Genomic DNA, 20058 nt, shown 5'->3' with positions numbered 1-20058 from the left:
CTTGGACACGGCACAGTGACGTCACTACCTATATGGGCGCGACTTCATGCGAAGTGGATTTTTTCTTTTTTCCCCCTCGCCTCGTTTCGGCTGCATTGCGGGCGGCCGATGGTTTCGCTCCGTGGGCGGGGCTGGCCTGCGGCGCTGGGGAAGCTGACGCACATGTGGTAGAAGTTAACCTTTTGTACCTGAGCTCCTGACCTCTGCGCGCTCTTCACTCTAAACTTTTTTTCCTCCCATATACTCCATAGAGCTTCTTTTTCGCCTGTCCTCTAGTGGTCCTCCTTGTAGGAGTTTTTTTACTACCTGGAACAGGGAGGTTTTTTTTACCTCCTCAAAACAGGGAGTTTTTAGGTTATAGAAAGGAGGTATTTAGGAAGTGTTAAGAAATGTTCGGGAGAATTTAAGGAGGTCAAAATGGAGTATGCTTTACTGCCTGAAGGGCGTTTTTAAGTGATGTTTATGGAATTTTTAGGCGGTTGAATAGGAGCCTATTATGGCTCTCTTTGGAAGTACTTATGTTAGTTTAGGGGCGTTTTTAGGAGGTTCAAGGGAAGCATTTACTTCTTTTGAATGGAGTTTGATGAAAGCTTTGGGAGTTTTGTAGGCCTTACGAAAGGAGGTTTTCAAGGCCACAAGGGAGAATTTCTAGTTCCCTGCGGGAGTACTGATTTCACACGGTTTTTCTCGATTTCAGGTTTATTTCAAACGAACTATCGCAGACAAGTTTACATGGTACATGGTGTACACAAGGAGGTTCCGAAATAAATACTTATGGTGACCTCATATTAGAAATCACAAATGGTACATTGCTAAATAACACGCCAGTTAGGAATTGAAGACAGCAATACGATGCTAGTTGAACAAAACGTAGAAACAATATTACTACAAGAACTGGAAATAAGCGAAAAACAAAGATAGGCACAAACACAACCGCATGGTAAGTGAAATCATTATAGAATTCTAGAGGATCGAGAACGCGTCAGTACTTATCAGAACTTATCAGTACGCATCAGCGCTCAGTACACAGTGAAAAAAATGGCTGCAGTGGTTTACAACAAAAAAAAATTCAGTAGGTGGTGAAATGAGCGAGAGCTGTCTGCTAGTTGAACAAATTGTAGAAACAATAATAATACAAGAACTGGAAATACTTGAAAAACAGATAGGCACAAACACAACCGCATGGTAAATGAAATCATTATATAATACTAGAGAATCGAGAACCCGTCAGTATTTATCAGAACTTATCAGTACACATCAGTACTAAGTACACAAAGTGAAGAAAAAATGGTTGCAGTGGTTTACAACAACAAAACAATTTTTCAATTTGTCGTGAAATAAGCGAGAGCTGTGCAACGATGTGATATTGAAAGGTAACAAGCATTTTGTAGGTGGTAAAGGCACAAGAGATAAATGATGTAGGAGACAGACTGCAGTGAGATGGCTATGGATAAATGAGTAATATAAAGAACGAAAAATATGCTGCGGAAAATACCAGTGCGTTTTGATAAAGACACAAATGCGCCAAGAAAAGTGACCGAGTCTGACGGGCTAAGTGCAATGATATAGAACAGAATGGGTGGTATCGCGACAGCTTCTTTAGAGTGAGAACAAAAAGCCATGAAATTCGTGTTTTTGGGATAATTTTTAGTTGATTCATTTCGCACCAGTTGCCAATATTATTTAGATAATTGTTTCAAGTTAAATTAGTTTGTTAATATTATTCACTGAAAGATAGCTGTATTATGAGCATACAGAACGGCCCATCAAATATCCCCTTTTCAGTAAAAAAAGAAAAAAGAAAAAGTCAGAAATATAATACGGAATTCTTTTTGACTACTATCCAATGATTACCGGATTGAAAACAAATATTAGTGAGCGATATTGCTGCGATAAAAGTTAATTAGTTCTAAATCCTTTACACGTGGTTTGGTGCAGGCAAGGTCCAAAAAGCCATGTTCCACAAACGTTAGAGCTCTGTGTGCCTTCTTGGGATATTGAATGTTGAAAACCCAGAACGATGCAAACAGACTACACACAGTCCTCCCAGTAAAGATGATGCAGTCAAGACACGCTGGGCATCGATGTGGAGGCTAACTTCCCCGTTCACAGAATGCAGGCAGGGAGTCAGAGGAACATCTGCCTGAAAAAGCAAAAAAAAAAAAAAAATGCCCCACACGTAAAATTCAAAACAGACACTATGGTTAAATGAACTTAATAATTTGGTACAGTAATAAAATTGTAAGGCCAGGTTCACTGCGAATTCCAGTACCTAAATTAGGAATGCAAAGGCGTCATAAAACCAAGAGCCAGTACATTAACCGTCGTGGCTTTTGCAGCAATAAAAAAAGATATTACTTCCGCACAATATACTCGAGCACAACTTTAAATGACAGTGAAGATAAAATGCAAGTCTCTGTAGGTTGATAGATTAGTTTTTGTTTTTGACTGAAAAACACTTTGGTATTGCATGATTTTGTTAACTGCTGTTTCTTGCTTTAAGATGCCAGCTTGCATCTATTCAAGTGAGTGGGCACACAGTTAAAGATGCAAACCCTTACACTGCCTCTCCCCTACCATGGTGGCTCACTTTCATAGAAAAAGTGGAGCTTTTGCGAGCTGGACGGCTGTTGCAAGCCGTGGCAATACTTACTTCTGCTGGAGGGGCCAACTTGGTTTCCGAATGCAGCCTTGCCTTGTACAGCACAGCCTATCCTGCCTTAAGATCTATGAAGTCATTCAACTCGATCATGTATCAGGATCTGCAGAAGAAAATCGTGTCAGCAAATAATGAATTCATGCCGGACAGGCACCCACTGTTTCAGTTATACTTGCAGATACCTTCACCTATTTCCCTCCTGGTGTTACATCCAAAGCTAATTTGTTACGGCTTGTCTCATCAAGTATGGTCATTTGTCATAACACAGCTAGTCATACAGCAAAGTCCTTCACTGGGTCAGAAAACACTTTCTTTTTTTACAGTAGTAATAAACTAGGCGACTCAGTCATCCGTATTCTGACACCTTAATATTCTGTGTCACGGAGCTGACAAGCGTGATTGGTGCATAAGGTCATTTGTAGCCGCAACCGTTACTACAGCCTTGTTAGCTAACGTAAACCTCTTTCATGGCACCAAATTACTTGTGATTGCATGGCAACAAAAAAAAAACAGCTAAAATGGAAACGCTATTCTCGCAAACTTACCAACGCTGCATGCCACACACACCTGCCTTAGTTAATTTACCGTGATTGTAGAAGTTTCCGTCACGCAAAACCACAGTGCACTTTTTGGAGCTGCAAGCTCCGTGTCAAAATCGAGTGTCAGATGAATCGAGTAATTTTTGTGCATGGTCTTACTATTGATTATGAAATATTTATTACCAACAAAAGAACAGTGTGTGCATTGTTCTTGTAAAAAAATGATATCCTTTTTTATGCCCGGCAGACTTGTGTCATGCTACGGCAAACTCTGTTCTCTTCCATAAGGGCATGAATTTGTGTTTTTAATTACGTGGCCTTAGCTGGCGACTGACGGGCCCCGATTGTATACAGACCCCTCATTATCATCCGAAAGGGAATAAAAACATTTCGGTTTCGAACCACGTCGCCGTCGTGGTCCACACTATATGCATTTAATCGTTCGATAGGCTCATAGCATCTTTTACGCATGTCACCGTTTCCTTAATAGGGTAAGCCGTTAGATGTGAAGAGTCGACTCAAGCGAGCAAACAACCCCACCGAATCTACAGGGCACAGTTTTCGAAGGGGGTGGCCGTCTGATCTGGGGCTTTCGCCGACCAGAGCGCTAAGAATGAGTCAGAGCCTTGAACGAAAACAACACAAAGACTTATATTTGGACAGGCAAGCCATCAGGAGCGTTAACAAATAGATATTACAAAGTAGAGCAGTTACCTAAAAAGAACACGAGCAGTTCGATGCATATGAGAGACAGAGTCCCACAATATTCACCGACCGGGCCCGACGATGCACCGCTGTCGGAGGCGATTCGGCTACCTGAGTAACCGTCACGTTGCTTTGAAACGACGCCGCGCGCGACAAATGATTTCATCTCGAATGCCCTGTTACAAACCGGCCTACAAAAGAATCCGAATGCATACCCCAAAAGCCACAAACAAGTACAATAAAACGTGTGCGCTTTTTTTTTTTGCCCGTGCGTGTACACACCGTGCTGTGTGCGGCACGGGTACTTCGCAGTTAACCCTATCCAAACGTTTGACAAACGCATCGACTGATGAAAGAGCACTTACCAGCGATCTGTCCACAGCTGTCGCCGTATCCAAATGTTGTTAACGGCCGTTCGTCGTGTGACAGGGGCACATAAAAATCTTTCCACCATATGGCACTACTAGTCCTTCTCAAATAAGAAAAAATGATGGCCCAAGGCGAGGCGCTTGAAGCTCCGGCCGCACCAAGTCACCGGCCGCGCTGCATTGATAGCACCGAGGTTGTTTACATCCGGGAAGCAAGTCGTGCCGCCAGGGAGATTGAGTCGCTGCAGTCGGGTGCGTTGGCGCACTGGCACGAGAATTTAAATTGTCTATATATGCGCAAGCAAGCGAAGCAGATGAACATTGCAATTGTTTGCAATGGCGAGAACTGTCTCTTTGTTAGCAGCAGAGTTTGACAACACCTACCGCCAAAATAAACAGATTGAAACAACACGGCCGCGCTGTCTGCTTGTGATCGCGCTGGCTGAAGCATCTATACGGGTATACGTACGGTATCGGTTTTGTAGCTGCATGCAACCGTCGCGTCCTGCTTTCTCGTTCTAATTAGCATTAGTCCACGGTTGAAGTGCTGACACACGGAAACAACACAAGACTAACATGGCGACCGCCCGCTTGAGATGATTACCCCAGATGGGGAGTTTATTGTGGACGTGGTTGTTTACAAGGGACCGAACGCCATCTCACAAATGGTGTTATGTCGTTCTAAATCCTCCCTTTTGCTACACGGATAGGCAACGGTACTACCATGGAGGTTAGTCCACTTGTTTAGACCATGCCTAGGGAGCACATTTTTTGCTATAAGTACTTTTCAGGGCACATTACTTGATTAAAACTCCATTTCCGGCTAGTTTGCGTTTACAGTGTTATTGCGCGCCTGCAAGTTGACGCTGACCTCCGATCGTGTTTCTAGATAAGCGCTCGGCTCGGTGCTCGAAGTGCGCGTGCGCGGATGGACGCTTTCACGTACATGTGGCAATTATACAAGTTCGGGAAAGCAAACACTATCGAAAAATGACGACAAAAATTTGTTTTGATCTTTTGTGATTGCGCTGCTTCGCGGCGGCCGATGGTTTCGCTCCTAGCTCAAGCCTGGCGTACGCTCTGGGAAGAGGAAGCTCGCTCTCCGCGCTCTCTTGTGCGCCGTCAGTCGCTCGCCTCCCATGCTGTTCCTAGTTAAGCTAGCGCTCGGCGCGTTGCTCAAAGTGCGCGCGCAGATGGATGCTTTTGTACGTACATATGTAGTTTTTGTTTACGTTCAGGAAAGCAAGCACTCCCAACAAAGTGAAGACAAAAATGCTTTTTTGTGGTCTTGGGTGGTCCTTGGACTCCCTACCGAAGCGCAGAACGTTTGCTCTCACTCGGTCGAAAGAACATGCGTACGTCGGTCGCTTGTCTGCTGCGAACATCAGCGAGCGTGTTATTCGCCATACTCGTCTGTGCCTCGCACGCGCGCAGAACTGCCCATCACAAAGTCCGTTCTCATAATTGTGTGCGCCCCGCGCGTCCCCCGCGCATTCACGCGATGGTCGCGAAGCTTATAACTTCTGCTTCATGGATAAGCACGAGCAGGCACTCGAGGTAGTCAGAGATGACCTCGCGTCAACAAATCATGAATCTGTGTTCCGCGCGAACCTGCCTGACGAAGTAGCAGTCAACGCCGTCATGGACACGTAGAGCGGGTGCACCAACACAACCTGGATTGTCCAAAAGGTCCAGAAACGGGGCGAAAGGTATGTTTTTCGATACGAAGCGTTGTAGTACGCGAGGCGGCGTTTTGCAAAGTGTGTTGTACTATTTATATTTTTATTCTTGCTATTTCTTGTTTATACATTTGTATACATTTTGCGTGTGTGTGGCTTACAGTTGAGGAGCGAGCTGTGACAGAATGAGCGCGAATTAAAAGGCCAGACACTACAGAAATCTATATATGTGGTAGCTAAAAATGCGTCGCAGGAAACAGACACAAGCTGCTCATCTGTACCGATCAGTGGACCTCGAAAAGTCACAGTTTTGTGCCGCTATTTGGACTCCCACATCACTATCGCAAATATAGTGGGCCAAAGAGATAACTTTTTTTTACTTATTTTTATCTCTGCTGCGACTACCGTGACTTCAAGCTCACGCGCAACTACTCATTAGTCCCAGCGAAAAGATTATACGTATCTGAGTGAGTGTAACACTTTATTAAATAAGAGGCCATTGGGCCCTGGGGGAGCAAGGATGAGGGAAAAAGGGGAACGTCACAACTCGCACAATGAACACAGTTGCAGTCTTGGGGTCCTAATCGCAAAAGGAACACATTAAAGTCAGTCAGTGGTAGCAAAACGAACAGTTCACACGTAAATGTACAGTTCACACTGTAGACAATGCGGTTCACACTGAAAACAGTGCACGCTGCAGACAGTTCACATTGTAGACCGAACAGTGAAGTCGAACAGGCTGCTACACCAATTTGTAGAGTCCGTTTTCAAGGGCGTACTCGGTAATTGCTTCTACTGCGGTGGGATCGCCACGGACCCGACTAACATGTTCCTGTTCAGTCGCAGGGGCGGGACCTAGAGTTAAAAGCTGGTGGCGATTACGGTCGAATAATGGACAGAGCCAAATTAAGTGGTAACGATTTGGTGTGCCTTCCCGATTACAGGGGGGGGGGGGCATCAGCGCCATTCGGATCCTGCTGGAGCTGTCTATTTAAACATAACGTATCTTATTCAGCAAAATCTCTGTGTGCATGAAGCACAAATTGTTAAAAATAACTAATGGACATTGGCAACAGTGTGAGTCGTAGCACGCATGATTACTGATATCAAACTGCGCCCTGATGGCTTCAGTGAAGAGACTGTGGTCAATAGCACTGTACAGAAGACAGATATCAAACTCCTCGAGTACTTCAGCAGCTGTACAATCCAAGAATTACTTAGCCCTTGGTTGGTATATATTTTCGATATTGTTTCCCTAAGTTGTTATGACCAGCAGTGCAAATTATGCAGCATTCATGACCGAGTGTAAAACGCGTACGTTTGAGCTGGTGTCTTTCTTATAAACGTATCACCCTTGCAAGAACGATTCACACCTTCCATTGCTGTTAACAAAATGTCAATGTTTTCCTTAGTGGCACTGTTTCTAATAAAGTATTAATGCAAAGAAGTTAATGTTAACGAAATTCAATGTAATAGTGCTTATGAAAGTGCCAAAATGTAGCAGCTCATGCAGCTGTAATATTTCGCAACGGTAGGAGAGTTTGTAAATGTAGTCATGGGTAATTGGCTGCCTTTCTGGTAATCCTTACCTGCAGCACCGAATCGTGTTTTGAGGTGTGTATATAGTGAAAGAGCACCCAACTCAATGGTATGCCCTTCTGTGTGTTGTAGTGTAAGCTTTCAATGAGGGTGTTTGCTTTCCGGAACGTGTATAATTGCCACATGCGCGTGAAAGCGTCCATCCGCGCGCGCGCACTTCGAGCACCGAGCCGAGCGCTTATCTAGGAACACGATCGGAGGTCAGCGTCAACTTGCAGGCGCGCAAGAAGAGCGCGGAGAGATCAGGGGCTCGGGTACAAAAGGTGCGTCACATGTGCGTCAGCTTCCCCAGCGCAGTAGGCCAGCCCCGCCCACGGAGCGGGACCATCGGCGCGCCCGCAAAGCAGCCGAAACGGGGGGAGGGGGAAAAAAGAAAAAAATCCACTTCGCATGAAGTCGCGCCCATATAGGTAGTGACGTCACTGTGCTGCGTCCAAGGAGGTTAAAAATTGCAATTTTTTTAACCTCATTGGCTGCTCCGCTGCTTAAGGGGTGTGGTCGGCATGGGCCCCTACGGGATATGGTTTGGGAATACGCGGCCTGGGTGGCCGAATCCGATACTATTGAGGACGAGCTTCGCAAGACCGTACACCGGGGAGACCCGTTGCGTTGGTCATTGCACCGTCTTGGGTGATGGCTTGACGCGTTGACGGTTCCACTACAGTTCGACTCAATCACCTATGGAGTCTGTGAGTTGCCTTTTAGTGCCCTATCGGGATTTTCTTTCAGTGTGCAGGCAGTATACGTGGGTCAACTAGAAGAAATCTGGATTCGTACTCTAAAGTCTACAGCAGGATTACATAGCAAGCTGCAGGTTGGGCGAGTTGGTAATCCATGCTGTACTTCAATGCGCAAACAAAGGAACGAAGACTGGAGCGAGACGACACGACACAGAGCTCACTGTTTCCAGGCCTCGTTTCTTTTTTCCGCGATTGAATTTATTGCATGGATTGCAAATCGCAGAGCAGTCAAATGCAAGCAGACGTGTGCTGGAGGAGGCTGTACACGTCGGCTAATCCCCTCAATCACTCTAGCATGGAAGAAATTCAAGCCGTTCCTCAACATATTAGGGCACAAACACTAGGACGTTTCATGACAAGTTGATGTTCTTTGTGTCATAGCGCGCCCCCATTCGGCAGGGAGTCGGGCCTAAGGACAAATGTGTCGACTTAATCATATAAGCCTTAATAATATTGTCACGGTACAGCTGGGCAATGCCCCGTGGCGCCATATCCTGGCGTCGAAGACGATGAGTAAAAGGCGGACGAGCAGGCTGAGCGCACTTGGCCATGGCTGCTTGTAAACAGTGTAAACAGATCGTTCATAATCATTCCTTTCGTATGAAGAAAGATCGCATAATCATAAGACATAACTGATAAATTAAAAATATCGAAAGTAGAGGTGTAAAGAGAAGGTGAAAATGTTGTGCAGGAAAACATTTACTCAAGGTTAATAGCACGATACGCGCATAGCCTTGGAAACGTATAAACATCTCTGCGCGCCCAGTAGCACAGTGTTACGTAACCGAAGCGTAGAACGCCCACAGAACTGTACTGCACAACGCTTTATAGACGCCAGATTTCGTTCCGTTCTCCTCCAAGAACACAGTGTGCGTGGACGCAGCCACACAAGATGCCAGGGAAGAATGACCGGTGGCTGTATACTCATAAACACAGACCTCCATGTGATCACCTGTGGCTCGCTCCGTCATTGTACCGTAACAGAGGCCGAGGAGCTAGCTGTCGCTCTGGCTGTCGCGGAAGGCTTCCAGACAATAATTTCCGACAATAATTTCCGACTCGCAAGAGGCCTGTTGGCACTTTTTGAAGAAACGAATAAGCCACTACGCACTCGGTGTACTCCTCAAGGCTCAGTGTGGTGTACCCCAACACCATTTTGCAATAAAAATAGCGAGTCCTGGAAGAAAAATATTAACGCTGCTGGTTAACCCGCAGCGTTCGGATCTGCAACTCATCGGTTTGAATGCCGACACCTTACCCACTACAGTACCGCTTGGTTTGTTTTTTGGAAACACTACCGCGGTTTCTAGACATAGCGCAAAAGAGGGCCGTGTCTCTCGCGTTGGCCGCTGTGTGGGGTCACGGTGTTCAAGGACCCAGGCTCAGTGCCCAGGAACGAGTCGAGGGAAAGCGTGCTTTGTTCCATTCACAGGGCACTGACTCGTGCCAGACGAGCCTCGATCAGCGTCCCACCTTGGCGCTAGCCAGGTCACAGCGGCACCCGCTAAGCTCACATGTTCCTTACTTCATCACACGTAGGCGCAGCAGTGGGAATTGCCGATACTGGGTGGTGGAAGGGGCCACAGCGTCCTCTGGTTCGCCACACTACTACCTCACCGATGGCCGCGAAAACTCCGAGTGAAAGCGGCGGTGTCCGCGGCAAAAAAACTGAAAACGTACGAAGTGTCACGGCCGTGACCAGCACTGACGCAGAAAGGCGCTGTTCTTTTGTAGGCAGACGATGATGCTGCCGGCAAAGCCGCAATGCAGACATAGCACGAGACCAACAACTGTATGATACCGAGAGCGATTGGAATAAAAGTTGCAGAGAACATCGACTTTCTTGTCATCATACGTGAGACGTGATGGCGTTATTTCGTTGTCAAGGGAGAGTTTTGCAATGCACTTGGCGCATCCACTATCCGGGCTCTCCTAGTGCAGGACTTCAGCGAAAAGACTGAGGTTAGGGACTCCTTTACATAACTCTGACTCCCCTTCCGCACGATAAGCTCAACTTTCAGCTTTAGCGGAAAACAAGGCATGCAGCGGTGGAGGAGGGAAGGGGAGGCTCAATAGTTCAATAGGGAGGTCGTCTTGAAAATAGATCAGTGAAAAATCTGTGCCCCTCCGCTCTGTGAGGAAGTATGACCAGGGAATCTGGGCACAGTGTAAGCAGTGCACAAAACAATACACAGTTGTTCCTAATTCGCAACTGAGCATACTTGCTAGCCAGTTAGCTGAGGGAAAGTTAGAACGGGTAGTTTTGTTCTAAGGGACTAACATTCGGCTGTCCGTTCCCCTCACGGGTTGTAGGCATGCGTAACGCCACGACCCAAACCGCTCGACTACGGAGGACAGCAGTCAGATCGTTTCGCGCTGCGATACCACCGCATTGAATTCTCCCCCCCAGGAACAAGTGAGTCAAAGGTGGGTGCGTTGCCTGTGCGTGCTGCCCCCCCCCCCCCCCACACACACACACATGGACGCATAAAGGAGCACCCGGTGACGTGCGCGTGCTTAGAACTGAAAGGCGAACAAACCTCGCTCCGGAAGCCCTTCAAGATAGACGGGAACAACACCGGCCAACACGTCCTTCCAGGAGCCTTTGAATAAGTAAACATACACAAAAGCTGTATTTATAGTGGATTTTGCTGTGGTGGGGTTTTGCGATATCATATTTATCGGCTCAGGCCGGCATTCCAAGCGGGAAAGTAGCTCTTTATCCGGGAGGGATTCGCAGCTACTCGACACAAAGGAGGAGTAAACGTGCCTATGGAGCCTTGGGGAAGAGCCATTAATCCAGGAACCCCTTGAGACCGTCCAGGTGGAGCTTAAAGCGACCATGGCGGCGGCGGTGGCAGCAGCGGTTTCCCACGGTTGTGTGCGCTTCTGTGCGCACTGACACTCCTTCTATTCCCACCCTTCTCCCTCAAAGCGAACAGCACACGTCCGTCCCGTCGCAAGTTAAAAGTGCGACTGCTGATAACGGGGCTACTGCCGTTACCAGCCGACTGCCAAACTTTTGAATGAGGCGGTGGCGATGGGGAGCAGAGAAGGGGTGCCGTGTAAAGCGGCTCCATCAGAAGGAGAACTGCGGGGACTGGACATATGCAGCTACACTATAAAAACGGCTGATCTACACTAGAACGGTACAAACGAAAAAAACGAAGGTACCAGCTGAGCTACACTAGAACGGTACAAACGAAAAAAAACGAAGGTACCAGAACAGACAGACTCCAACAAAAAACTTCGCACACAGGTTAATAAGCGCATTCAACAGGCTGTGGTTCTGGTGCGATGCCTTGGCAACTCCTCTCAGTGCAAATATTTTCTTCGTTGCTCCTCCGCAGGACGTACAGAACATGCAGGCAAGGCACCACTGTCGGAAATATTCCTGTTCAGGAGGGCACACTGGTCAGGATTCCGATTTTTTCGATTCATCACGACGAGAAGTTCTTCAACAATCCTGAAGTGTTTGACCCTGAAAGGTAATTCCCAACAGTACCATCTCGATCTCTGCATTTATGGCCGCACTCGGCATGGTTATTAACGGAAAATACAGCGCACCAGAGACTAGATAGACGCACGCGAGCTCTAAAGTAAGCGTTGAACCGAAATTCACAGCACACATGTATAAGAGCGCAAGGCACAACACATTCTGTTAAGCATTATTCGCAGGCGCATGCGCATGAGCATTTTATGGCTCCCGCTTTATACATGTACTGCTCTGCCTTTCGGCTAAACTGTTGGCAGAACGCTCGTGTGTGTCTAGTCCTAGCTCCGTTCTCGTCTCCGTGCGCTGCGTTTCGTGTTTGCCACTCGGCACTTCATGTCAGCATTGCCGCCTGCCCAGAGGCAGGACAGGGTAGCAGTAATCCCAACTATTAAATGCGTAGATTACAACGCATTTATTCCGTAGAGCATAGCATGTGACATGCCGCATGGAAGCAGTTTCGTACCCTGAGTACTATGTGCAAGTTTGGACCGTTCCGGGGATGGCCATGTAGGAATAACCATTGTGCTCCATTTGACGTCAGCAATCAGCACGACGGGGCTGCGGCTCACCCTTGGCACTGCCTCTGTGTAGTCCCGTTGGCCGGGTTACGCTGACACCCGGCCACGAACGCTGCCGCCAAATACCGTGGTTGGCACCTGCGCTTCTGCTCTGTAGCACCATTTCAATGCTGACACAGGGTTGACGACCTTCTGGCGTTGCGATGTTCTGACGTTGCGAAATGCGAATAAGGATAGGTGGTCAATATTTGCGATGCTCTTTCGATGGCGACAGCATACTTCACACCTTCCAAGTAACACCCTAAAGCAGAAGCGCCCATGTGTACGAGATTTCTACGCACGTTAACAATCCCCGGGTGGTCAAAATTAATACGGAGCCCTCCAGTACGACGGACCTCGCCGCCTGCGTAGCGTCGGCGCGTTAAAACCTCATAATCAATCAATCAATCAACATCCAAATGTACTGTCTTCTTGGCCCTTGAACTATACAACCTGTTGAGTGTAGAGATAGCACCTAATAATAGCACCAAGCATAATAAGAGATAGCACCCAGAGATAGTGTAGAGATAGCCACAAGAGCCTAATAATACAAGAATGACTTTTTCCGAAACGCGCTTGGAAAGTGCTTGCAGAATTTTCATCGGTGTCGAAAACGCTAATGCGAGTAGGCATTTGCCGCTCCGCATCAACCATGGAGTAGACCGCCGCAATTCTGGTGAACGACTGTGCCTGGTCGCCAGCGGTGGCGCCAGTGCGCGGGACCACGAGGCGCGAAGACGAAATTTGCGCGAAACCCGGCGGTGTAGGTCGAGCGACGGGGATTGGCGATTGTTCCTGGGCTCTTCATAAAGCACACCAAGGAGGACAAAAACCTGGTGGCATACTTGTGCCGCCTGTTACTAGGTTAGAGCTCCGTGCCGCAGCCGTCGCAGATTCTCCTGTCGGCGAATGCATGGATGCTATTGTGCTTTATGAACTGAGCCGCCAAAAATGTGGAGGCGAATTTTCCATGCTGCGCACAAATTGTTGGTCGGTACTTGCGATAGCCGCTCAGGCCGTGGACAAATCTACAGCCAAAACGTGCACCATGGCAAGCGCGTTTTATATTTCAAAAGAGGTTGCAGGCGCGCATGCACGAAGAATTTAATCTGGGTCGGGTACTACTAGACGCATCCCATTCCAGTTTCTTTCTTTGCTTTTTACACGCGGAGGCGCCTACCGAGAAAACTGTGGAATGGTGACGATGGTTGAAAGAAGCTTTCCCGTGAGCGACTCCTTGTTGTCTTTCACCCGCAGACGGTGTGACCTGAGCTTTGACTTGACTCGCCCGCAGTTTGGACTTTCGATCCCAGCGGCCTTGACTTTAACCCCCCCTTGCCAGATGACTTCGCGGCAAAGCCTCGCGTTAAACCTCCGTCGTTGTTAGACCCAAGGGTGCATCCTTTTGCCCGTCCGTGCTCCCACTGCGACCGCACCGAAAGGGCGCAGCCGAATAGACGCCCGCTTCGCAACGCCAGGGTTTGATTCCGACCGCGGCAGGCGTTTTAATATGTAATCATCGCTTCCCCTACGATCATCATCCCCGCCAGAGAAAGTTAACTTTCCCGCAGTGCGTCTTGGGTGCACTGCGGGCGGCATCAGCGAAAGGCTCAAAGCTTCGCTTTAATAATCACGGCCAGCCGGTCCACCTTTACCGTGCGTTCAAATGTTGCGCACATTGGCGTTTTTGTGGTCTCCCTTGAACAGAAGATTGGACAGACGACTTTGTGCTCTGTAGCACGCCTAGATGAGGTGATTAATACTCCTACTACCCAACAAATTTAATGTCATTCCCACCGAATACAATTCGTTCCAAATGACATTTGTTTGCAGCCACACAAAAAATGTAATGACGTTCGATCAAAATGACATAGGGAACCTAATGAGTTTGCAGAACCCATTCTACTGCGTTTTGCCAGCAAATGTAGTACCTCGACACCAGAAACTCAGCACGAATCCCCAGATTACTGAAGCGTCAGTAGCATCATAATACATTTACATGAGTATAATTTGTCAGTGATTTCTTTATTTATATCAAACAACCCAAACAGAGTTGTAAGAAAAGAAAACTGCGAGGGACAGCCTCAGCCGGTGTGGTGGGCGCCGGGGGCCATGCTCGTTTCTATGCTCCATGCTGGTGCGACGGCAGTGTTTAATAGCGTTCAATGAGTCGCTGCAACTACGCTTACAGTGCCTTCATAAGAGCAGTAAAGGTGTGCAACCTCTTTTCGCTCAAAATGGCTCTGGTCTGTGCTAGTTGGTACATCTTCGGTGGGAATCAGCTTGAATAAAACGAACACAAAAGGAAGAGGGAGTAACACGACGCACTGCTGTGTTCGCCACACGACACACGATCAGTATTCGCAAGTATATTGATGCGCTTGCTAAAATATTTTCTTCACGCAAGTTTTTACCCATCGCCACTGCCATCATTTGCAAATGACACTAATTTTGACCGTGTAGCAGCGCTCCAAGAAAATGGCGCTAAGTCGAGCGAATGACATTCGCTCGACTTAGCGCCATTGTAGCTCGACTTAGCGCCATTCGATAGGAATGACATTAAATTTGCCGTGTGGCTGGGGTATTAATCACCATTGAACCAGTCATATACTGTGCGGCATGCCTGAACCCTCGGTTGCTTCGTTTTCTTATAAAACCATATCCATCCTCCTTCAGAATGACATTTACGAAAATCTTAACCAACCAGATACAATATCGAACCCAAAAATCCCGCCATCTCCACGAAGTAAATGATGATGAGAGGGGCGAATGCGAATCTAAAATGCTTATGGGTCAAACCGTGAAACATTGTTAGAGGTCTTCTTGACGGCGCGCACCATCGGAATGAGTGAAGGGCACAAGGTGCATTCGCATTCGTAGCCATGCTCGCGTCTCGGTTTGTAGCGCAGTGGGAATTGCGCCACGTACCTTCCGCCGCGGCCAGAGAGTCGTGGGATCGAAACCGGGCGCCGCCGCGCCAAGCCCACCACTCCTCGCTCGCAAAGCTTGAGACTTCTTACCGTAAGCAATGGAAGTGTTTGGGCCTGTTGGCACACAAAAAACAGCGCTCAAGACGGGACAGAAGGAAGGAGGCTACACACAGCACTGTGTGTGTAGCCTCCTTCCTTCTGTCCCGTCTTGAGCGCTGTTTTTTGTGTGACTTCTTACCGCTCCGTTGACAAGCCCGTCGACGACGTCGATGTTTGTGGTGATTATGTAGGGCTTGTTTGGGACGATGAGAATCTCCACGGGTAAGTTGGCGAATTGGGTGTGTGACATTTTAGCCACCTTGGCCATCACCTTCTGCAGAGCGTCTTGTGTCGCGTGTCCCCGGTACGTGTCTTGAGCTCGCAGGCGACGAACGACAACCTCTTCTTCTTCCTCTCCTCCTTGTTGGGTAGCAACGAACGCGTTGAACGTTTTGACCTCTTCTGCCAATCTTTGGTTGGCCAATGCCGCAATCCTACCGCAATCCTGCCGGGATCCTGCCGCAATCATCATCGTGGTGCCGTGTACAGCTGCAACGAGGGACGAGACAGGGCCCGAGCAAGAGGAGCTTCGCCCCTAAAACATTTCCTTATAGTCACACAATTCAGCTTTTTTCCGAAACGGTGCTGGTTCCGCTGAAATGGTGAAGGTGAACCTGCGCAGAAAGTCGTTATCAACACCAAAATGTTGGGTCTTGAGTAGGTTTTTGATGCTTCCGAGGTTTTGAAGATTAGGTTAGTTTGAAGGCTTTTCCCGAAATGCAGTGAGAAGACTGATTTTCGGATCCTGGAGCGAACAGCCGACCTTGAGGACCATCTGCAGCACAGGATGAGCGGTTTCCATGCAGAATAAAAATTCGAAGCTTGCTAGTTGTGCACGTTGTCCTTTGTCTTTTGCTCACTTTTCCCAGCGCTGTGTGGTGTATGATTTCTCCTAGCAATGCGGAGTAGTTATCCCTCACCGCTATGACAACTTCTGCCCGGCACGCTCACCTGGTTGTACATACAGATTTCAAAGTTCTTATCACTGTCTGGAATGCCGAGGATAGGTGTTCAAAAATTGCGTGACGCATCGGGCTCGATTCAATAAAATTGTATGCCAGCTGTACGGTGCTGAAGAACCCAAAAATAATTTTTTTCTCGGCCCTCTACGAGCATCAACGAGAGCCAGATTGCGACGGTGGGCATAAGAATAAGCTTATAATAATCTGTTTTTTCCCCCTTGCATTCAGCTTGCACCCATGGTATGTGCCCTGACATGACAGCAGTACCATCATAGCAAATATAGTTCATTGACGTTCACTGGACAATATTGAGCTGCTGTAAACCGTAAAAAGTCACTCAAGGGCTGTGAACACTTCAAGAGGTCCGTTCTATTCCTTTCACCACTAAAGTACCTGATGACGACATACAGGTGTTCGCAGTGGCTAGTCTCATCGCACATCATCGACACAGTCTTGCCTTACAGGCATAGAGTAATTGAACGCGTCATTTCAGCGTGCAGTGACTCAATGCGGTCGTTCCGCGCTGTATACTAGTTTATAAAGCGCTTACTGGTCCAGAATTTGGGTGACTTTGCAAGACAGGATCGTATTTCTTCAAGAGATTTGTGGTATCTATGAACAAAGCCATTTCAGAGTTTTCCTGGCTTTCTTCGTGGCCTCTAAAGGGCCTGCAACCCTTAGCGAGCATAATCCCAATGTCCACAATACGCTGTGGAACTTCTTTTCGTTTGCGTTTCTCTTCTCTCAAAGAGACGCACGATTTTGGCCGAGCGATTCAGACACAGGTTTACTTTTTTCTAGGAATTGCAGCAGATGATGCCACTTCAATGATTTTGCGATTTCTCATGCAGCCTGAACGTTTCTACATCTTTCTTCTATGTGCCGAAGCCCACAGACACATATGATGGATCTGAACTGTCCCTTGCTGATGCACTCCGCTGAGGAAATTCGGGAGAGCAGAAGCAAAACGAAGCGTCTTTTTAAAGGCTGTATTCAAGCCAGTTAAACACGTCGTACCACGTAGCGCACGCAAAACTTTCGCGTTTGGTTTGTCGCCTCTTTCTGCGGATAGCAGTCCAAAAGAGGCTGTATGGGAGCGCGCATAGGCCTGGTGCGTCTGTCACCGCCACTTTCGTCGGAAGGCATCGGCCGTGAAGGAACACCACTCTGTGCGCATGTGCGCATGCGCATCTGTGCGTTGAGGAACGCCCGGCTTCTTCGTAACTTGGTTCATTCCGGTAGAGAGAGAGAGAGAATAACTTTATTTCTGACAAGGCTCAGTCCTGGCGAGTGCCCCTCAGGTGAGGGAGCCGGGCCAGGTAATCCTGAGCCCTAGTGGCGGTCAGGAGCTCTAGCTCGGGCGGGGAGCTCCCGGTCACCTCCAGCCAGGTAGTGGACGGGTTGGGTAAATGGAGCGGGGGTAAAGAGGGGAATTCCCAAGTGGCGTGTGGCGTGGTATCTCGAGCGCCACATGCCGGGCAGTTTGGGGGGGGATATAATGTGGGATAGATGTGGTGGAAGACGTGTCTGGTGTGGAGGGAATGGGTCTGTAATTGTCGCCATAATCTGTCCAAGGGTGAAGGAAGAGACGTGTGAGGGGGCGGTAGTTCTAGCCGCTCTAGGCGGTAATGTGTGGTAATGTCGCTAAAATTAAGCAGGGGTTCGCGAGCGTTTCGTGCGCCGTGCTGTGAGACGTCCACGTCTGGTGCTCGGTAAACGAGTCCTCGAGCGGCCAGGTGGGCCGTTTCCGCACCGCGAAAGCCCACGTAGCCGGGGGTCCAGTGCAGGATTATGATTTTGTTGGGAGGAGGGCGGTATAGGAGAATTTGGCGAGCAGGGAAGGAGATGTGTCCCCGTGCGAAATTTCGTACGGACGTCTTAGAATCGGAGAATATGTGAGATGGGGGTGGTCGGTGTGTTATGGCCAGAGCTATTGCCGCTTCCTCGGCCTCGTGGGGGTGGGCTTTGCGGATGGTGGCTGCCGCTGCTGGGATCGGTCTGTCTTCTGCAATAATAGCAGCCGCAAAAGCTTGTCGGTGTCTATATTCCGCGGTGTCTACGTAAATGGAGTCAGGAGATGGGGGGAATAGGCGTAAGTGTGCCTATTCCCCGTCACATGCATCCTAACCACCACGCAGACCGACGAAGGGCCCGCGCCTTGGCACACTTAAAGTTGCCCGATACCCTCACATTCTAACACTATGTGCCGCATAGTTTCTGTTTCTTTTCCGCAGACCACACATACCCCATCATTTTGTGAATACTTCCCCACAAAACTCTTAGTTTGCAGGCAACCTCCTCTAGCCTCAAAAAGCAAAGCACTGCCCTGGGAATTATCGTAGACATTTTCCTTTCTGAAATATCTCCGCCCTGTACATCTATAACGACGTTTTAGCTTCCATTTTCTCTCTCCATTTATTCGTTTCAATCTGCCTTGCCTCTTTTTTGGCTACCTTGGCTGTTTTGGATTCTCCACTGTTCCTTCTGTATTTCATCGTTCGTCTTCTAGTCTTCCTTAACCACTGCGTGTCCACGCTTTCCCCGTATAGGCACCTAAAAACCTTGGCTGCCCACCTTCGTTGATCCATTGCTCTCAACCTCATCTCAAACCGCGCTTTCAGACGCGCTCTACAAACCTTTTTCGGGTTGGTGGAACCCCTCTGGCGGCGACAGCCAGAACCACAACTGGGGGTCGAGGCGGCGAGGGCCTGGCCGGCTTGACGGTTTCAAGCAACATGGTTCCCGTGCGTACCGTTCAAACGCTAGCTTTTTAAATGCGTAGGAATGTGTAAAGTTAATATTGTCCATTCTGAAACTACTTTACGCACCTGTTTTGCTCGGTGCTAGGCACGTTATTTACGAGAAAAAATGTAAAGATGACAAGCTCGGCAATAGATGCAAAAATGAAGATCCAGTGAAAACCTGTTTCTCGCAACAGCCTGCTTATGGTCCTTGTCTTTCCTGGGCTGGAAGGTAACATGAGGGTTCTTCAGCTGTCATTATCGAGCAAACACACGCGTGGTCCTAACCTTACGGGACAGGTTCGACTGAGGAAAAGTATGGGGAAAACCGTGGTTCTGTTGGCTGCAGATTATGCAGAGTTGCCCGAAGGCGAGTTGCGTGTTTGAGGAGACTGGCGAGAACAGAAAGAGTTGGCGACCCCACGTCAGCCCCTAGCCAATGCCGATATAATTCATGACGAATCGAAGCAGCTTTCAGGATAACCCGGTCACGGTTACTTTCAGTCCAGAACGCATGCACGGCCTGAACGAGTTCGGCCGGCTCATTTTTGCGCTAACTAAGTTTACTTCATATGTTATGGTTTTTATAGACGATAGTCTTTCTTGGGCTCCTTAAACGCAGAAATTTTGGTCTGTCTATATGTCTGTATGTCTGTCTGTCTATCTGTCCGTCTGTCTGTCTGTGACTCGATTCAGCCACCCGGCCAAAGCAAAACAATGCCCGCGTAATAGTCTTATATAGTCACAGCTAAATCTACCCGTCTATGTCCGGTGTAATGTTCATACTTCTCAACATTGTTAAAGAAGAACAAGACATTACGCAAATATGAGACAATAAATCAATGCAGAAGTGATATTTGCCGCGTTCCTTTATAAAAATTCAAATATGCTTGACTTTTGCGAAATTAAATACTTGATCAATTGCAGAAAAAGAATTCACTCCGCCGTCGCCTGCTGTCGCCCGCGCCACTATAGCTTCTGGCG

At 48.1% G+C, this 20058-nt stretch overlaps 1 protein-coding gene across 2 annotated transcripts in view; it reads left to right on the top strand.

Annotated features, from left to right (window-relative positions):
• The window catches only part of LOC144164991 (cytochrome P450 3A16-like), a 199170-nt gene that overhangs the window by 128340 nt on the left and 50772 nt on the right, over positions 1–20058 (top strand). The window contains exon 12 of one of the 2 annotated variants that reach the window (XM_077695172.1): positions 11640–11777. The exons of the other annotated variant lie outside the window; for it this stretch is intronic. Within the exon in view, the coding sequence (XP_077551298.1) occupies positions 11640–11777 (138 nt within the window). The remainder of the gene's footprint in view (positions 1–11639; positions 11778–20058) is intronic. 2 annotated transcript variants of the gene reach the window in all.

The sequence above is a fragment of the Haemaphysalis longicornis genome, unplaced genomic scaffold (genome assembly GCF_048455015.1).
Source record: "Haemaphysalis longicornis isolate Haplotype H1 unplaced genomic scaffold, Haemaphysalis longicornis Haplotype H1 scaffold_14, whole genome shotgun sequence".
Classification (NCBI taxonomy): Eukaryota; Metazoa; Arthropoda; class Arachnida; order Ixodida; family Ixodidae; genus Haemaphysalis; species Haemaphysalis longicornis.
The sequence above is the reverse complement of the archived record's forward strand: the minus strand, read 5'-3'. Positions and strand labels throughout refer to the sequence as shown.